The following is a 20,930-nucleotide window of genomic DNA, read 5'->3' as shown; positions in this document are numbered from 1 at the left end:
AACAGGGACTTTTTGGAGAAGCTTTGCACTGTAATCCCTGTCTTCTTTGAAATTCCCTTTTCTCTCTTGAATGTATTACTTTGATAATAATTAAAAGACAAGTCAAACTGAACCCTTGCAAGTAAACTTTCATTTAACTTATATGTCACATATGCTTTGTTACTTATTAAAAAACAGATGATATTTAATGAAGGTGGAACAAAAAGGACAGCGCTGCTTTACTTCTGAAGATCCATGGATATCCTTTCCAGAAAAATAGGCCAGAAAACTCTAGAAATTGTAATTGACATAGAATCTTAAAATTTATCAATTACAATGGGTAAAGAGGAGAAAATACATCTCAAGAGAGAACTTGGATATTTCTGGGGCACAAATTTTTTAATTATTAATGTAATTGGTGCTGGTATTTTTGTGTCCCCCAAAGGGGTGCTAGAGCACTCTTGCATGAACGTCGGGATCTCCCTGTGTATCTGGGGTGCCTGTGCTGTATTAGCCATAACATACACTCTCTGCTTTGCAGAGATCGGTATAACCTTCCCATGCAGCGGAGCTCACTACTATTTCATCAAGAGATGCTTCGGCCCCGTAGCTGCTTTCCTGAGACTCTGGACGAACTTGTTTACCGGGGCAGGGATAGTTGCTAGTCAAGCCCTACTCCTTGCTGAGTACAGCATCCAGCCTTTTTACCCCAGTTGCTCAATCCCTAAGCTTCCCATGAAATGCGTGGCGCTGGCCATGCTGTGGGTAGTGGGAATTCTGAACTGTCGTGGTGTGAAAGAGGTGACTTGGCTTCAGACAGTGAGCACGGTGCTGAAAGTGAGCATCCTTAGCCTCATTTCCCTGAGTGGAGTGGTCATGCTGGTGAGAGGGAAGCAAGTGAATGTAGAAAGGTTGCAGAATGCTTTTGATGCTGAATTTCCAGCTGCTTCCCAGATAATTGAAGCCGTCTTCCAAGGATATTTTGCATTTTCAGGAGGGGGATGCTTTACATGTGTGGCAGGTAATTATGAGAAAATGAGAGAAAAAACTCTAAAAACTCAAGCCTTGAATTACTGCATGTACTTTGGAATGTATATCTTCTGACTATATTTCAAGTTTTATCTAAGACAATTGAATGCTTTTCAGCTTTGTGGCTTTCTCAGTCAGTACGCGCTGACTTGCACTCGCTGCTTACTCAGGATTCCTTTTTCCTTTTTTCCAAAATTTTTACTTTATTGAAGAACTTCTCTTTTTCAGCTTTCTTTTCAGGACCATAAATATGGGGCTTCTGAGTTAATCTAATTTCCTTTCTGTTAACTCATGAATACTCGGGCTGTGGAAATATTCGCCTTCTATAAAATCTAAGAATGATCTAATGCAAAGCTGTTTATGTTGGGAGTAGATGTGACACACTTAAGTATTTTTATTTATTGATTTTTTCAAAATTTTATTAGCATATGTTTGCAGTACATAATAATTACGTTCATTGTGGGGAGTTGGTACATGCACATAACACATTTTAATTCCTTTTGGAATTATATCTTATTAAAACTTTTTTCTGCAAGTGAATGCAGTATTACAGGTTTATGTAATAATACATCAAATGTTTCAAATTAATGATAATTCATTCTGCATAAACTATAGGAGCAGTCATTCTATTGCAATTTTGGATGTACCTAGTGGTAAATTAGCTAAAATGCAAAGAAATAGTTGGGACCAGGCCCTGAAAGCGTGATATCAGGAGGTAGGGTACATGAAGCAGAAACTTCTCCAGTGGCTTCATGTCTCCTTGTTCCCTGCAACAGAGCTAGGCAGCTGGCTGCCAAAGAGAGTGTCCAGAAGAAATATTCCTGCTTGGCTCACTCAGAACCGCAGAGCAGAGAATAGTGCTGGATTTTGCCTTGCATTTGTATGAGGCTCCTTAGCACTTTTAAAGAGAAGAGAATTAGAGATTCCTAATAGCTCTGAAGTGAGATTTAATCCCCTTCCCTTCAATCTCTGGAGAAAAAGTTTTCTCCTTATTTTCAAAGTCAGTCCCTTCACTTGAGCTCTGTATCTTTTCATTCCTGCCTTCTTAGGCTATTTTCACATTCACTTATGTTATTTTATAAAAATGCCTATCTTTTTACCAACTCTTTTTTTTTTTTTTTGTATTTTTCTGCTACCGGGAATTGAACTCAGGACCTTCCACATGCCAGGTAGGTGCTGTGCCGCTGAGCTAAATCCCCAGCCCTTTTACCAGCTCTTTACATTGGCATAAACTATGAAGCAGACTCTTTGATGCTCATGTAAAATTATCCTTTGTCATATGATTTCTCAGTGATGTGTTTATTATGAATTAAATCATTTAATCAACAACTCTCCTTAAAACCCTATACTAATGTCTCAGATGAGTAAGGTGTACTCTTTATTCTAAAGAGGATTACAGTCTAGTCAAAGAGGAAATACTTAGCTGCTGGTCTGAGCGCTGCCATTTAGCAACCCTGGCCAATACCTCCTCCTTTGTGACTTACTTCTTTTTATTTTTGATCTATAAAATGCACATCAGGATTTGCTTTAAAATCACTCTGATTCTGTGACTTGAAAACAAATCATGGCATGTCATATTTAATATGTAGTCATAAGGAAACAGAACAATTACTGTGGAAAGTCAATAGAAGAAAAAGTCACCTTTCACGTCACTGAGAGGAAAAATAGCAATTTGAATCAAATCAAAGAAATTCTAGCAGAGAAACATGTCAGGGAAGATATGGAGAGCAGAAGCATGCAAGGGCATATAAGACACAGCACACAATACTGGGTGACCAGAAGATTATTTCCATGTGAGGATGATGATCCTGATATATACAATTGATAAGGCAAGTACACAGAGGAAGAGCAAAATGGCACATGGTAACTGGACAATGTTAAGTTGTAGGCAGCAGGTGGAGAAAGAAGATCTACTGAGAGAGCCATTGTAGGCTTAGACAATTATATAGGGAAATCCTCATAAATCCCACCCCCCAAAAGGAGTTATCCACACTGCTAAATGCCTCAGGAGTTGAGGAGTATAAGGATTGATCTGAGGCTATTTCATTGGTTAAGTAACAGTGAAGAGTTCACTAGTGAACTTCACACATAGGGAAAATGTCACTTTGCATTGAGTTAAAAAGTGAGAGATTGAGGAAAAAAGTGAGATGTTTGTGCAATCTGTGACTAAATGGAGCACTGCAAATTCAGAAACAAATATGATCAAAACTCTCTCTCTCGTTCTCTCTCTCTCTCTGACACAAACACATACACACACACCCCATAAAAATACTTTCTCTTTTTAAAAGATATCTCTGACTTCTCTTTGAGCCAACTCTATCTTGTTTTTATAGCAGAAATGTTTCACTGTTAGACAATGATTCTCTGCTGAAAACAGATTTATACAAGTTTTTAATCTATAAACAAATATAGAATTCCTCCAAAGAAGCTGCTGACAGTAAACATGCTGGGGGCATTTCAGCATGTGTGCAGTTGTTAATTTACTAAACAAACTTTAAGGTACACTAAGTTCTAAATAATGCTTTTACCTGTAAAATAATAATATATAGGCAGCTGACTTTGAATGGTGTCAGAGTACTTATCTCTTAGATAAAGTTTCAAGAATATTCACTACTTGTCTGATTATCATAACCCTTTATTACAAATATAAACCTCCTATCTATAAATCAAATGCATAGAGAACATACAGTTGATTTTTTAAAAAGTATAGTTTATTCAAAATTTGCCCTTCTGCTTGTTCCAAAGTTTTAACTTATAACCATAGTCATTAACAGCGACCATTCTTAAAGCACTTATTAAGTGCTAGCCATGGAATTGGAATTTTATTGTCTGTATAGTTTCCATTTGTCCCAATATACAATCAAGAAAGTTGGAACCTGGTTAGACAATACATTGTTCAAAGCCAACAATGCAGGCAGGGTTAAAATTGGAGCTCTCTAATTCTGACTCTTAATCAACTCATATTAATATACTCCATGGATGTTATATTCAAACAGTGCAAATGGAAGAACTTCGATATATGTGAAAGGATACATAGTTATTAATCAGGGGGATTTGGCTTTACATAAAAGAAACCAACACACATTAGTTTAAACAGTAAAAGGGGAATTTACTGGAAAAATAATGTTCTATTTCAAAATAGCCTGAGCAACCAAGCTTTAGCAGCAACCAGAAACAGGCCAGCTCTAGGACTTCAAAAACTAAATCTCTCATTCTCCTTTCATTTTTTAAAACCACCATTACACTGATTTTCTCTTGATTCTCTTAGTCTTATTGACTTTTGCTTCAGATTCTTGAGAGAAATTTTCTTATATATTGATGATGATTGGTGTACAGTGGGTCAGAGATCTGTACTTTGTTCAGTTGTACTGCTCAGAAGATAGAGTTAAATTTTGTATACCTGGCTACACCTGTTGAACTCTTTCTGGTGGGGCATAATCCTTAGAGGATGGCAAAAGTGGGAAAAATGGTGTAATAAGTTGAACAATGTTGGAAAAATAAACTGTCCTAACATTATAGGTCATGCTAAATCATCCCCGACCCTTCTCTCTTCCTTTTTCTTCCCTTCCTCTCTTTGTTGTGCTGGGAATGAAACTCAGAGCCTCTCCTAAGGAAACAAGGCCTTTACTACTGGGCTGTACATCCTGATCTTTCTTCCCCATTTTTTTGTGCTTGTTGTTCGAATAAATGAATGGTGAAAAGCTATGGGGGGAACTTATTTATTTATTTTTTTTGGTTTTTTTCTCCGGCACCAGGAACCGAACTCACGACCTCGCGCTTGCCAGGCAGGCGCTTTTGCCGCTGAGCTAAATCCCCAGCCCCTGGGGGGAACTTATGATTGACTTTTTAACTCCTTGTGAACATATGTCTTAAGAATGTCTAACCGGACAATTTTGTTACGCAGCGAGAGATTTTCTTTTCCTACTGTGGCAGAAGTAATAATGATTGTGCAGAGATCTGAAGGAAAAGTAGGGGACAACCTGGCATTTGGGAAAAAAAGACCATTTTACTTAAGAGAAGGAAACTATGGCAAGAAGGCGCGTGGCATTCCTGAGGGGTGACAAAAGCCAGTCTGCCTATACACAATAGAGATGGTAGAAGGGACTTTCAACTTGCCACAGGATAAATTCCCACACATTTAGTTCCTTTTTGTATGGCCGCTTACCACAGTCTTTACTTTTGCTTGTTTCTAAGGAGCAACATGTAGTTTCTCTTACTGAGGTTACAGTTTTTGTTCACTGTTGTATTCCTACTGTCCGAACTCTGTGCTGCAAACTCAATGCAGAATTCCTACTCGAGAGCCAGGTGCGGTGGTGCACGCCTGTAATCGCAGCATTTGGGAGGCTAAAGCAGGAGGAGCGCCCTGAGTTTGAGACCAGCCTGGCTACGTAGTGAGTTGAGGCCAGCCTGAACTACATAGCCAGACCCTGTCTCAAAACCTCAGAAGGAATTCCTACTAGAGGGGGCTGAAAAATGTAGATTCAAATTTAATTTTTTATGTTTGTATCTCCAGCAGTGGTGCCATCTATTAGGAAAATGTAGGAATTTTTCCCTCTTCTTCATGTAGCACCCAACTCAGAGGGAGCTCTGTGTGCAGCAGTTTGTCATCTCCCCATGTGAGAGTGTGTGTGTGTGTGTGTGTGTGTGTGTGTGTGTGTGTGTGTGTGTGTTGGTAGAGTGGATAGGAAGAAGAACCCAGCCTAGCATTTGACACGTGGAACATTTTTTTTCCCCAGTGCTAGCGATGTGCTGGGGATGGAAGCCAGGGCTTCATGTATGCTAAGCAAAGCACTTTACCACTAAGCCAGTCCCCACATGAAAAAATTTTAAGGATAAATTTAAGAAATAAATTTTACCAATTAAAATCTTTCTCTTTTATATGTTGTAGGAGAGCTGAAGAAACCCAGAGAGACAATTCCCAAATGCATATTTACAGCATTCCCTCTGTTGACTGTGCTCTATTTACTGGTTAACATTTCCTACATGACTGTTCTGACGCCCAGAGAAATTCTTTCTTCAGGTTTGTACACACACGACCGAGGCAATAAATAAAGGGCTGGTCATTTCAGCACATCTCGAGTATCATCTTACCAGTGGAGACTATTGCTCGCTGTTCATTACTCTATATATAAAGTTGACTTGTAATTCTCTAATAACAGACTGCTAAAGAGGATGATTTGGCCTAGAAAGAAGATTTATGTTTAAACATGAATGGATTTTCTGATAATATAGAAAATGTTTGCATAATTCTGGTATATTACAAGATTCAGATTCAAAATATTAGTTATTCCTTTCATGATCTCTTTTCACTAGATAGATACAATGTAATCAGTATTTATATCTATTACAACTTTTAAAACATTTAATTCTCTATATTCTTCTACCTGATATGAAGAATGATAAGTTTGAAATGCAAGTAGTTAAAAAAATAAATACTAATGGCCAATTGATGCATTTAATATTAATATATAAAATAATACATTTGGTTGCCTTAAATAGCTCAACGTATTGCGGCAAAAGACTGAATATATTGAAAGTTGGATTGCCAATTACTATTTTAAAGCTTAAATTGTAGAATAAAGAATGAGAAAAAAAGAAGTAAACACACATTTCAAAATATGAACAGACTCAAGGAATAAAAGAACTTTGAGAAGAAATGAAAAACAGAGAAAGTGAATGACTAATAATTTTCCACACCAGCATTAAACCTGGAGTCACCACTTTCTGAGATAAATCCCATCATCCAATGCCTTTAGGACTAATCTTGTTAGCCACTATTATTGTTGTATTTAAGACACTAGGGTAAATATTTGAGGCAGTGGAGTTAAATTTGAGAGGTTTTAAAAATACATATTTTTATTGTTATTAATAATTGTATGTATTTATATACAGTTATATAAATGTATAATATATGACCGGGGATATAGCTCAGGGGCAGAGTGCCTGCCTGGCAAGTGAGAGGTCATGAGTTCTATTCTCAGTACAAAATGATAATAATAATAAATGTATAGTATGTATACAGGTGTATAGTATGAAAATTCAGTACATTGTATATAACATGTGATGATCAAATTAGGGTCATTAGTAATTCCAACTCCTTAAAAATTATCATTTTTAATGGGAACCTTCAACCTGAAGGGTGGTTTTAATATAAACATTCTAAGAAGCTGTCTCAGTTCACCGGTGAGCGCTATGCAGGACGGTGTCACACGGAATGAACACTAGTGTTGACGCCTAGTGGCCTAGGTGTTCTGGGGACCAGGGAACTAGAGAGAGTCAGGATTCTGAGGACTTGTGGGGACAAACCAATCCAAAACTGGGTAAGTGGTGGTTTACAAACTATTCTGATTATGTAAAGAGTAAATTTATAAAGTTAACTGTGGGTGTGACCAGGGCTGCTGGTCTTTGGGGGCAGCCCTTATGGTTCACAGAAGTTAGAACTTGATATGACCTGGCCATACAACTCATTATAAGATAGTAAATATCTCCTTTAGCAGATTGTAGTGATTTCACCAATTTTGTGGGTTGAATAATATGTAGTTTCAGAATGTGTGGAAAACTCTTAGGGTACTTTGACAGTAACTGATTATAATTTGGTTTATACTGCATACTATTTCAGACATATAAACTTTAGGTTTTTGCTCAAATTCTGAATTAATGTCTTTGAATTTAAATATCTGTACTTTTGTCATATTAGGAACTTAAGTTAAAATTCTACAGTTTCAGAATTGTAGGAGAAAATGTGTTTAGAAAATGTATATATAGAGATGACTGTCATATCATTAAGTATGACAGCAAAAACTTAAAAATTACCAAAATAGACAATTAGTTTGAAGTAAATGAATATTACGATTCATGTAATAGAACATTCTGAGCTGTACAAATGACTATGCTGATGATGGATACCTACAGCAAAAGGACAGTGTTCGTAACGTGATAATAATGGAAAAGGCAAAATCTATATTCTCTTATAAAACTGAAAGTAAAGGAATGAACTGAAGATAATTGTGTTAAACAAAAGAAGCCATACTCAGAAGACAGTTATTGCATGTTTTCTCTAATATGTGGAATCTAAAAAAAATGAGATAAAAGTAGCAGGAAGAGTATTTATTAGACAAGAGACAGGGAATGGGAGGAGGCAAGGGAGCAAAACAGAGGATGAATATGATCAAAATATGTGTAAAAAACCACTCTGAGCCCCAATATTTTGTAACTTGAATAGGCACTAATAAAACACATTTAAAAATAAAAAAGTAAATATCAACAATGATGAACAACTAAGAAATTTTAGGTAAATTTTTCTTCATTATTTCCTCTGAACTTTCCAATTTTTCTTTAATGAGATGCACACTTAGTTGAAAAAGTTATAAGCAAAAGAAAGAGTTTCTTAAAATTAGAAAATTTAAGGACTTTCTTTTAATTAAACAGGTATATGTAAATCAATTTGATGGCACATACCTGTAATTCCAGCTACTCAGGAGGCTGAGGAAGTAGGATCACAAGTTTGAGGCCAGCCTTGGGAAATGTAATAAGAACCTGTCTAAAAAAAATGGTGGGGATGCAGTTCAGTCTTAGCGTGCTTGCTTAGCATGCATGCAGCTCTAAGTTCCATCCCCAATACTGGAAAACAAAACAAAACAAAAGAGGTACATTTAAAAGATGTGAAAAATTTCCAAAGGAACATAGGGTATCCATAATACAGTATGAATTGGTTGTTACATTTTAAGAAACATTGAAAAAATTATGCCTAGCTGTGATAAAGACTACATTCTGCTGTTTACATAATGAAAGAAGCAGAGGTATCATGATATAATGCTTTTGTCAGTATAGAGGTCTGGTTTATTTCATCATGTATTGCTCTCTTACAAGAAAAAAAAAACCTTCATTGTAAATAAATTCTACAACCTGGGAAAGAAAGGTGTCCCTCCAGAATGAGAGATGTGGAAATATCCAAGTGAGGATCCCCGGTTTGTTCAGCCTGAGAATTTTAGATCCAGAAACGCTTTAAACACACTGAGTGCTGAGTGCTCAAGTTTGGTGTCCTCGAGGTTTCTATGTGTTACTTAAAAGTAGAGAGTGCTGGTTTAGGACAAGACATTCTAAAACACTAACTAAATGGCATAGGGGCAAAAGCTAAGAAGGTTTTCTTGTTCAGAAGCTGCAAGCAGGAAGTGACCTCAAATATCCAGGAGTGATTAAGAAATTTGAAGAGAGAGGGAATTTTAGAGTTACTACTGATAAATGGATGCAATCCTTTTTGGAGGGTAATGTGATAATATCGCCCTTACTTGATAATGTCTACATGTTGGGATTCACAAGTCTCACTTCTGAGAATTTACTGAGAATTATATAACTATCAAGAATGAACATGAACATTTTTATTAAAGCACATTTTATCTGTGCAAAATCCTAAAACAACCTATAAATCTACCAGTCTAAAATAAGTAGATAAATTATCTTACAGTTATAAAATGTCATACTGAGAATTCACTGAGATAATTAGATGGATGTATTTGTACTAATAGTACCAAGATATACTGGAAAGTAAAAAAGCAAGTCTAAGCATGGAAACACACCAGCATGCCCACACACACACAGAAACCGATCATGCACACTCACAGTTCTCCCAGATGCTTATGCACGACAGTCCTATGGCATTTCTGCAAAATGATCCAGGCAGAGCTTCACAGCAGTTATTTTTTGAGTCTTGTGATTGAAAGATTGGTGAAGAGAGAGGGGATGTTTAGTCTACTTTCTGAGCTTCAGTGCTATTTATTGTACTTTTTATCCAAAGCATATATGATATGATTTTTTAAAGAAAAAAAAATGACACATGAAAAGAAGCAAAAAAAAAATCACTTATGGGATATCAGTAACAATTACATAGGCACATTGTGTGTCATTTTTGCCAGGTATTTCGCAGAGCTGCCTGGAGCCTCCCCTGGTTACAACCAGTCACATTTGTCAAGCATTCACAGGGAAATCTAAAGAGAACTTCCTTCGCATTATAGGAAAAAAATATTTCTAAAATATGTCCAAAAATAGGTGGTGTGCGGAGGTATGAGTTTGCGGGAAGAACAACCAACAATACCTCATTTTAGATGAATGAGAACTGGGGCAGGATATGATATATTTATTAGACAATTGTAGGGTAGTACTAAAGAGAGAAGTGATATGACTTAATTCTGTTTAAGTGGGTTGAACAACGAAGAGCTTGAGAAGAAGAGGCATCAATGACATTTGAATTTTGTCACACTTGAAAATATATTGATGTCCTGGAGGCTCCCCAGTAAACAAGTTACCTACGCACAAAACTAGGCCCAGAGATCACCCACCCCAGGGACAGTAAGTGCTGTTGTTCTCATTCCAGTGAAAAACTGAGAACTTGCTTCTCCACGAGGGTGTGATCAGCCCTAGTTTATATCTAAGGAATATGAATTGAATTCTCATGTGCAGCAGATGCTTCTCTTCAATGGTGATTTTATACTTACTGATATATTAATGTTATAAAGTCTCTTCACTTTTAAGCAAACTTCCCTCAGAATGTTCTGTAATGATTAGTTTATGTAGGAGAATTTCTCAGTCTCAACACTGTTGACATTTTTGTACAATTCCCCTGTCCACTCTGGCCCCCATAGCTGGGTACTGAACCCAGGGCCTTATACGAGCTGGGCAAATGCTCTGTCACTGAGCCAAACGCCCAACCATGGGCCGTACACTTTCTTGTTGTAGGTGGTGGTTCTGTGCATTGTAGGGTGGTCTGCAACATCCTTGACCTGTACCCACTAGAAGCCAATAGATACCTCCTCCCTCCTTAGTCGTGTTAAACAAAAAAGTCTCACGTGACCCCAGAAGAGGAAAATCATCTCTAGTTGAGGATCAGCCAATCTATAGTTTAGACCAGTCCCAAACGTAGGGTTTTAAATGTGTGTGAAATTCTTTTTCTGTTCACCTGCTTGGCTCACTTTCTAAATACTTTAATTTGTGCCGTTGTAAAGATAAGCCTTAACCCTGTATCGGCGGTGTTGCACCGTGCTTTTCTTGACCCTCTCCTTTTAGAAACTGAGCATGCTTTCAAGCGTCCATTCAGCAGAGCTAATTTGTTTCACAAGTGTGTATTAAAAACTCACTATATGTCTGTCAGTGAGAGAAATACTAGTTTAAAAGGAAAGAAATGACAGATCCTTGCCTTGAAAGAATTCCTGATCTTTTGTAGAAGATGTAAAAATGATGATCATCTATCATACCTGTGATAGGGCTAAAAAGAATGTTTGCTTTAGATATTATGTAGGTGTAAAGCAAGGAAATAAGGAAACTGAACAAAATTAAATTTTCTTCAAGGCTTTTTATACTTTGGCCTTAATACTGTAAAATAGTATTATTAAAAGATTTGTCCATTTCTTTTGTATTTATGATTCATAGCAGTAGTAGTTTCTCTTTCTTAACACATTTCCTTTATGTATTTTTGTTTCTCTGCAGATGCTGTGGCTATCACATGGACTGATAGAGTTATCCCCCAATTAACATGGTTTATTCCTTTTGCTATTTCTGCCTCATTATTTAGCAATCTTCTGATTAATGTACTTCAAACCTCAAGAGTGCTATATATTGCTGGCCAGCAAGGCCAGCTGCCTTTATTATTTAATACACTTAATATTCACTCCTCTCCACTGATAGCTGTGCTATTAAATATCACAATGGGATCCATTGCAATTGTCATAACAAACCTAATTGAACTGATAAACTATCTTTATTTTGTGATTTCCATTTGGACTGTATTATCAATGATAGGATTACTGAAACTGAGATACCAGGAACCCAATCTACACAGACCGTATCAGGTAAAAATGAGTTTTCTATATTTTTTTCTGTGTGAAACAAAAGATATTACATGTAACTGTATTTTAAAAGTATATTCAGAACAGAAGTAGATGTTGTTATTACTCAACAAATTGTGGAATATAAGGTGAAATTGTATTCCTGTTCATTTTTAGTGGGCAGGCTTTGCTCAATATAAAACCTCTTAAGGTACAGTAAATGGTTTATAAGAGAAATAGTTCTCTGGGTAGTGGGACAGATCATTATGAATTTTTTGACCAGATATTACTTGGTTTACTTATGAGCAGCTTATACACCCCAGTATCCTCTACAGCCAGAGTCAGATTTAGCAAATGAGAAACAGAAGAGGCAAAGAGAGATGAAAAATGTCTACGGTTTTAAAGCATCAACTTATTTTAGTCATTGACAAATTCCATATCTTCAATGCTACTGCCTTTAAATTTACTTTACATCTATATGAGGAAAAAATTCACAGGAGAGGAGACAGTTGTTTTTTCTGAGACAGGGTCTCACTATGCCGACTTTGTAGTCCAGGCTGGTTTCAAACTCACAACAACCCTCTGGCCTCAGCCTCCTGAGAGCGCTGGAATTACAGGCATGCACCACCACACCCAGCCAGTTTTTAAATCATAGAAAAAGAAATAAGCAAAGATTTGGTAGCACTGGGAAAAGAGGGCCTATATTAGTCTTTGGTAGATAGGAATCATATTTAAAACTGATAGGATTATCTTGGTGATAAGTACTAAGTTTCTTGATACTACAAAAGGGTGATACTCTTGTTAGGTCTATTTTACAAATGAGGAACCAGGCTTAGAGAAACTGAGTCACTTGCCCAAGCTCACACAGCACAGAATGGAATGAAGGTTCAAATCCAGGCAGTCTCTTTGGAATGTTTGGCTCTTGCTAAGTACAAAATACAAGAAAGAATGCAGGAAGAAAGAAAGCAATGTCACAACCACCAACCTTGGTTGGCTTTCCACCATCATTCCTTGTCAGCTTTCTCCTCTTTCATCCAGCCAGCACTTACTTGCTACTTATTTGAGTACTGGTTGTTGAGAAGTGACCATATTTAACCAAACCGGTGTGGTTATTAATCTTAAAGGCAGGTCATAATCTTTTTTTAAAAGACAGGTTATAACCTGTCTGGACAGTCAGGTAAACCAGATGTCACAGCATGCTTGCCACTACATTATAGCATGCAAAGGATGCTCAGAGAACCCAGGGTGGGGGAGGATGGACTTTAGAGTGGGTGGACATGTATGGTCTGTCTTGCAAGTGCCTCCCCAGTGGCTCCTCTCCTAACTTCACACACTACATCATTTGAAAATGTCCCTTATCTGCTCTTTTGTTAGATCATTGACTTTAATTAGATAAAATTAAAGAGAACTGACAATGAATTTCTAATGCACCAATAAATAGTATAGCATGATCATTAACAGCTTGGGCTCAAATCTAATTCCTCAGCCTATTTTCTGAAACTTCTCTTGTTATTTAGTCTCTGATACTCAGTTCCTTCATATCTAACCTCCCAGAATGTTGCTTGTATTATTATTATTATTATTATTATTTTTTTGGTTTTTTTGGTTTTTCTCCGGTACCGGGAACCGAACTCACGACCTTGCACTTGCCAAGCAGGCGCTTTGTCGCTGAGCTAAATCCCCAGCCCCTGTTGCTTGTATTAAATTAGCTAAGTTGTGCAAACAATTGAGCATCTGATATTAATGAGTATCGCAGTTTATATAGTTATTCAACTTACATTTGCATCCAAAAAGAAAGCAAGCACAACCTGCAGAATAAGTGGATAATTTTTTTCTTTCTATCTTTACTCTTTTCTCAATAATTTGAAAACTTACATTGAGCTGTGAGGTGATAGTTATCATTGTTAGAGTGGCCTTACAAGAGGAAATTCTTAACTAAGCCCCACATAAATGATCCTCTAATTACAGGGTTTCATAAATGGTGACTAGCTGTATCATATCTTCAGAGTCTGGCCTGTGTCTCTTAAAGACATTTTAAAAGTGACTGTTACTGAACCTTCTTCTAGGTTGGGTAATATAAGATGTTGGATTCCTATAATTTAGCACAAAACAAGATTAGATCTTTAAGATTTTTTTTGATCTTTAAGATTTTTGATAAGATAAAAATAAAATAAAAAAGGGAGAATTATTTTGGCCAAAATTTTTGTCTCAGTTTGTTTCATTTCTTAATTTACTGAGCCTGCGAAGTCATATTTACCTGAATAACATGTCTGTATTTTTTACTGATTTGAATTTCTTACTGACTTGAAATATTGTCAAAGAAGATTGTTGTGGCATCCATTGGGCCGTAGAAAGGCTCTTTGAATATATTCGTGCCATCTAGATTAGCGGATGGTTATCTTATAAGCAGATGGTCATGATCATTTCCATTGATGAACTGTCGGTCACATGCTGGATGTTCATTCACTCCAGCCTGCACGGTGGCAGTGAGCCTCCTCTTCCTTCAGAACTTGAGTTTTAAGCCAGATTAACCTAATTTAGCTAATTTAGCCTGTTTTTTTAATCATTAGTTTGTATCTTTTGTGTTCATATAAATATTCAGATATGAAATATGGGTTGTCAGGTATAATTATTTTTTTAAATTTTACTTTTAGGTCTTTATGCCGTTCATATTCATAACCATGGCCATGACCCTCAGCATGGTTTTGATACCACTGGTAAAGTCTCCAAAGATGCACTATATCTACGTACTTCTATTTCTTCTCAGTGGACTACTGTTTTACATACCTTTCACATACCTTAAGCTGAAGTTGGTTTGTTTTGAAAAGATGACCTGCTATCTACAACTACTACTTAATATTTGTGTCCCTGATAAGTCTGATGAACAGATATAAGAAGAAACTTTCTAAAAATAGCCTTCTAAATACACACCAAGTTCCAAATAAAGATTAAGCATGTGATGGAATATTAATTATGAAATTCCCATAGTAGCTTTCTTAAATAAAATAATGTATATAAAAGTGCCTAGATCAGTAGCTGGCTTTAAAAATCACAATGAAATTTTTCTGTGTAACTAAAGGTCTATTTTTATTAATAAAAACTTTAAGTCTCTGTTTGACTAGCTGATGTATTGATGTCTCTCCCATGCTTTCTTTTTGCATTTCACACATTTTCTACCAAATTGTGTTGCTCTTATAGTAAAAGCTAACCATTAAAAATAAAGTGCATTCTCTCCATCTTTTTTGGTCTATTTTTGATGCTGATGTGAAGATAAAAGGAATAATTCCACTGGTTTTGTTTGCTATGTCTCTATAGTAGTAATTTTTTAACCTACCAAGTGTTTTAGAAACAGGACTTTTTAAATGATTTTCCTTTGAATGCCTTTCTTTAAATAGTGAGTTGCCTTTGAAGCACATTACTGTATCTTCACTGGATTGAAATGTGACCCATTTACAATTTGTATGCAGTTGTGTGTATAAAGTGTGTGCAATAAGTAGCAGAGTGGGTAACATTCCAATAGTTACACTGATTACATGCCATTCAGTTGTTTAAAACTCCTCTACTTAGTGTAGAGTTTTAAAGGATTAGGAAGTCAGGAGATTGGCAGATATAACAGCACCTGCCTCCACAGAAGGAGGGAATTCTCAGCAGATGACAGTGAGACTTGCCTACAACATTGGCTCCTCTCTGGGTCTCCAGCCTGCCAGCCCACACTGCATATTCAGGTTTCCAGCTCCTGTGAGCCAGTTCCTTGAAAAAAACATCACTGCCCCTCTTCCAGATATACACATCCACTGATTCTGTTTCTCTGAAGAACCCTGACAGAGACACCTGGTTTCTTACCCAATGTAGGTGTCTTATACTTGCTTACAAAGCAACTCTTATTCATTTTCTCTCTTCTTTTAGCACATTGCCAAATATCATTTACATTTAATCAATGACACATTCAAGATAGGAGGACAAATCTGTCTTTATATCATATTATTCACTCTTTTTGTAAGATTGTTGCTTCTGTGGGCCTTATGGTTCAAGGTCAGTAAGGGAGAACACTTCATATGGAATCTCTATTATATTTTCACAATAGCCTAACTTTCCCCTTCTTAGAAGCTGTCAACAGTGTGTGGAAAAATGATTCTTGAGCTTCACAGTATATGGATTCAGGGTCAAAACTTCAGATTCTAAAGATCTGAAGGTATTAAATCACAAGTGAGAGGAACTACATATCTGAATAATGCCAGAATTTAAAGAAAGTTTGAACAACGTGGATAGCTACCTCATCCCCACTAAATAATTCACCCATCTACTTATGCTTGTGTACTTCCAGGGGTGGGAGGCCACTAGTTATTAATGATGCTAGTCCTAGCTTTGGACAGCTCTTCGTCTTCTAATATGAACCTACAATGCCATGTTGACTTACGGGTAAGTATTATCCTCTTGTATGAGACATTACTTCACATACTTGGTGCCCCCCCCAATCTCATGGCTCCAAGTCATCTCCAGATTAAAACCTCCTACTGTACAAGAGTTGCTGCTTTTGAGAAACTTGATTCCTAATTTTTTCCCTAGTGCTAAAATTGAACCTGGGCCTGCAAACACGCTAAACAAGTGATCTATGACTGAATTATATCCCTCGATCCTTGATCTATATTTTTTAGGTTGTAAACAATGTAGTCTTTCTAGATATGGGCTGTCTGTGGCAGGATAAAGTGGAGGCATTATGTCTTTTATTTAAAATATTACAGTTTTGTTTGTTGTTTTGGTGGTTCTGTTCATTTATGCCTCCTGAATCTGTCCTGTAAATCATAATTGAGATGTGCCTATTCTAAGACAAGGTGGGATACCACCTAGTTAAGTGTGATAGGTCAAGAATCTCTCAGAAAAACTTTTTTGTACAACAAGTTAACAAGAAATTGGCTCACAGTTACAAAAATAAGGTTGTAACATCTGTCTTTCCAGAAAAATTATAATATGTAATTCACATCATTTTTATATTTTGCATTAGTTTTGGAAATAAGAGCTTATACAATATTTGTATATTAAATCTACTTTCCAATTCCCTTTGTACCATTCCTGATCATCACTGATTTATCTTCCTGCCGTGCTTACTTTTTCAAAAGAGTCTATTTTGAAACCAACTATCAAGAATTCCATTGATAATGTCAAATAAATGCTATTTTGCTGAAGTGGGACTAATGATACTTAACCGATGTGACCCAAATGTTCTGTGGATATAAATTAATTGTATGTGATCATTCTTTCAGTTTGGAAAGAAGTTATATCTTTACTGTGCATATAGGGCCTCAGAGACGTTACTTCAAAATTACCTTGAAATTAGCAAAACAGAGACCACCTACAAAGCTCCTGACCCCTCTTTCCAGGGCAGGCTTGAATAGTTCTCTGAGGGCTGGAGGTGTAAGTCGATGATAGAGCATATTTCCAGCAGGTGCGAAGCCCTTGGTTTGATTCCCAGTACTGGGAAAACACACACACAAACAGAAACTCTGAGGGTATATCATTTTTCATAACAAAGCAAATTTGATGATTTAAAAATGAAAGCTGTTCTCTCACAGAAGGCCAGAAAGCCAGATGCAAGGCCTTGGTAGGGTTTGTTCCTCGTAGAAGTATCAAGGAAGAATCTATTCTGCATCTTTGTCCTAACTCTCAGTAGTGACTGTAATTCTTGGTATCCTTTGGCTTACACCTGCAATCCCTCCAGGCTCTGCCTCTGTCTTTGCCTGGCTTTCTTCTGTGTCTGTCTGTCTGTCAAATCTTTTATTTCAAGATCCTTAATTTCTCCAAAGATCCTTATTTTAAATAAGGTCACATTCTGATGTTCCAGGTATATATACATATTTTGGGAGGGAAGGAAGCTACTAATCAGTGCACCAACCTAGGTCATTTTAGTTACCAAATTCAATTCTCAGTTTTTATGGGCTGGGGAGACAGCCCAGTGGCACAAGTGCCTGCCTGGCAAGTACAAGGTCCTGAGTTCAATTCCTGATACCCCCCCCCCAAAAAAAATCCCTCAAAAACCACTACCAACAACAAAAAAGTCCAAGTTTTTGTGGTGGCCTCCTCCTGCCACAGAAGCTACTTTCCAAGGGCCAGCCAGTTTTGCTTCTTTCTGGAAGTAGCAACTTATCTGCACGCGAGGGTTGGAACTAAAATATAAAAAGTGGGAGGACCCCAATCTGTAGAGCTGTGAGCCTCCATCTTAGCAATGTTTTCTGAAAAGACAGAATCAGAATTTTTTTTTTTTAAAAACTATAGGCTAGCCAAGTGCTGTGGCATGTCTGTAATCCCAGCTACTCAGGAGGTGCCATTGAAGGGTTGCAAGTTCAAGGCCAGCCTTGGCAATTTAACCAGACCCTATCTCTAAAAAAATGAAAAGAACTGAGTATTTAGCTCAGTGACAGAGTGCCCCCACAAACTCCAGCAGTGCAAAAACAAGAATTCAGACATAGAAGCTTAAATATCACATGGTTTCTTTTATATGAAAAATTCAGTATATATACAAAATATGAAATACTAGGAAAAAAGAGAAAGGAACAAAAGCATTGCAATCCACTACAGACAATGTATCTAAAAGTGTGTCTTGACTTAGTACATTCTCTTACATATTTTGTATGTTCTTTGGCCTATTAGTCTGTTTTTTAAAATGAATCTGATGCTGGAAAAATAAAAGGAGGGGCAGAGACAGGGGAAAAAAAGAAGGGAATTGAAATGTGTTATGTACACATACCAATTCCCTACAGTGAATTTAATCACTATGCGCTACAAACATGGACTAATAAAAGTCAGGAAAAGCAAAAACAAAAACAAAAACAAAAACAAAACCTACAAGCTGGACCGAAGACACATAGCCTGGTGATCTTCAAGTCGATTACCCTCATCCTGATGTATGGGCATCCCAGCACAGACGGCTTTGGGAATTCTGGGCAAGTGAGAGTCTTCATGTTGCTTCTTACACTGTGGTTTGTCGTCTCCACTAATGATGTGGTTGTGAAGTAGGCAATTGCACTTCAGTGATTCTGCTTACATCTTTTCGTTAGGCCTAGAAAATGGGCTGGGCATTTCTGAGACAACTTCTGTGCAAGCCACCACAGACTGTGGCTTTGTTCAGTCCGCTCACACAAAGCCATTGGAATCATTCTGCTGCAGTATCAGCCCTGGCCAGCGGGTGAGGTACGCCGGGATATTTCCCAGACTGTCTCATGTGTTCATTTTGAAGCATGAGAGACAAACTGCCTGAATGTACAGAAGTCACACAGTAATTTTTGAAAGGATCAAAGTTTCTAGATTGTATTTCTAAATAGTAGATTTCTGTGGCTCTAAGAAGTGAGCAAAAAATTCAGCTTGCCTTTATTTAGCTATAAAGTGAAAGGGTAATATTCAGGCCCATTAATATGCTCATTTGTATTTATTGTGAATAAATACTAATGTATTTAATTAGTGGTTTATTTTTATTATTGACTATTGCTACCAGATATTAAATTAATTCTTACTTAGTAAATAAACACTTCATTTCTGGAAGCTAAAACCTTTTTGACTGTCCCCACTTGTCTCACTTTTCCTGACTAAGCATTGATCCGACCCCACCTGCACTGCAGAGACTGTTTCACAACCTGTAATTCTAGAATGGCTTCTGTGGTTGAAGAAAGAACAGATCTGAGACCCATGGGAAGTTCAGTTTAGTAAATTTTGAGGTGAACCTCCTCAACCTTGTTATCTTTTCTTAAAAGAAAAATAAAAGTATAATTGGAAAAGTAATGCATTTCAGTATAAATGATCAATCTACATATAAACAACTGTAACAAAACCAGTAAGTATGGACCTAGAGAGTCCTTTCCTATCCAGAGATAGAGTTAGTAGGCCTGAGGCTATACAACTTAGTAGTAGAGCATAGAGCTTTTGTAACTCTAGCTCTAGCATGTGCAAGGCTCCAGATTTGATCCCCAGTATCAAAAAATACACAAATAAATAAATGTAAAAGTGTGGTATGTAAACTTGTAGTTCTCTGTCATGTATATTAAATTAGACATATATATACATTTTAAATATTCTATTTTAAGTAAATAAGATATTATTTTTAATATTTTTGAAATTATTTTTTAATCTATTAGTGTCATGCATTATTTAGTAATCTGTTTCTCCTTACATAACAATGGACTTTAGAGGACTTTCATGTTATCATAAATCACTACATTTAGCATTTTAGTGGCTGCTTACCATTCTGAAAGATAGTTATGTTTTTCTTTCTTTTCCCTATGGAAAAAAAAGCTGAAATAAGCAGTTTGTACATTTAACCCTGCACACATATACTAGTAATTTTTTTGAGGAATGGATTTCTAGAAATAACATTTCTCAAAGTATTGAGCCAGAGAGAATAGATCACCCCCAGTAAGACTTTAGTGCTACCCACTTAACCGTCACTCCTGCATGCGGGGGTCTTTTCCCTATAACTTTACCTGCCTTGGAAGTACTAGCTTATCTGAATTTTACCAGACCAACAGCAGAGGTATACATATTACATTTCTTTGTTTCTTTCATTTTTTTAGGGATGCAGCGGGTGTCTTGAGGATGGACTCATGGCTTTGTGCCTGCTAAGCATGTGTTCTACCACTTAGTTTCACTCCCGGGATCCCTTGGTTGTGTTCATTTGCTTGTTAGTAAGGATGACTACTTTTGGGATGAGATATTTATCTTCCAAAGATTTCCTGAAAATCTGTGGCTTTTTGTTTAATTTGTTTGGTTTTACGTCATTGTTTAAAAGTTCCATCCTCCATATGAGTTGTTTATATTAACTTTCAAATATCTTTTGGTTTGTTTCTAAATCTACTTCATTTAAGTGAACTTTTATTTTTGTTTAAATTTGAAGTAAATCCTCTAAATTTCATTTATTTTTATCTGTTACCAAATTACCAATATCATTTATTTTTATCATTTTTAATTCTAAAATATATGTATCTGTTTCTGAATTGTACATTCTGTTCTATTGATCCATATGTCCATTTTGTGGTAATATGCATTTTCCAAAACTACAGAAGTAAAGACGGGAAGGATGCAGCTACAAGTTAAGAACGCCAAGGATTGTAGTAACCACAG

At 36.6% G+C, this 20,930-nt stretch overlaps 1 protein-coding gene and 1 pseudogene across 2 annotated transcripts; both read left to right on the top strand.

Moving 5' to 3' along the window:
* The first annotated feature begins 217 nt into the window (after positions 1 to 217).
* Slc7a13 (solute carrier family 7 (anionic amino acid transporter), member 13) lies at positions 218 to 15,061 on the top strand. Of its 2 annotated transcripts, XM_005381746.2 has the most exons (4): positions 218 to 1,000; positions 5,897 to 6,028; positions 11,488 to 11,849; positions 14,480 to 15,061. In XM_005381746.2, exons 1-4 carry the CDS (start codon positions 316 to 318, stop codon positions 14,717 to 14,719), a joined length of 1,419 nt encoding a protein of 472 aa, XP_005381803.1. In that variant the 5' UTR covers positions 218 to 315; the 3' UTR covers positions 14,720 to 15,061. The 2 variants fall into 2 exon arrangements, with proteins under 2 accessions (XP_005381803.1, XP_005381804.1); XM_005381747.2 differs by lacking the exon at positions 5,897 to 6,028.
* A 786-nt stretch (positions 15,062 to 15,847) lies between these two features.
* The window catches only part of LOC102010159, a 12,372-nt pseudogene continuing 7,289 nt past the window's right edge, over positions 15,848 to 20,930 (top strand).

The sequence above is a fragment of the Chinchilla lanigera genome, unplaced genomic scaffold (genome assembly GCF_000276665.1).
Source record: "Chinchilla lanigera isolate Chin_1 unplaced genomic scaffold, ChiLan1.0 scaffold00016, whole genome shotgun sequence".
NCBI lineage: Eukaryota > Metazoa > Chordata > Mammalia > Rodentia > Chinchillidae > Chinchilla > Chinchilla lanigera.
The sequence above is the reverse complement of the archived record's forward strand: the minus strand, read 5'-3'. Positions and strand labels throughout refer to the sequence as shown.

Coding starts and splice junctions, on each gene's coding strand:
- Slc7a13 (XM_005381746.2), top strand. CDS start 316: ATGGGTAAAGAGGAGAAAATACATCTCAAGAGAGAACTTGGATATTTC. Junction 1,001..5,896: donor ATGCTTTACATGTGTGGCAG/GTAATTATGAGA, acceptor TATATGTTGTAG/GAGAGCTGAAGAAACCCAGA. Junction 11,850..14,479: donor ATCTACACAGACCGTATCAG/GTAAAAATGAGT, acceptor TTTTACTTTTAG/GTCTTTATGCCGTTCATATT.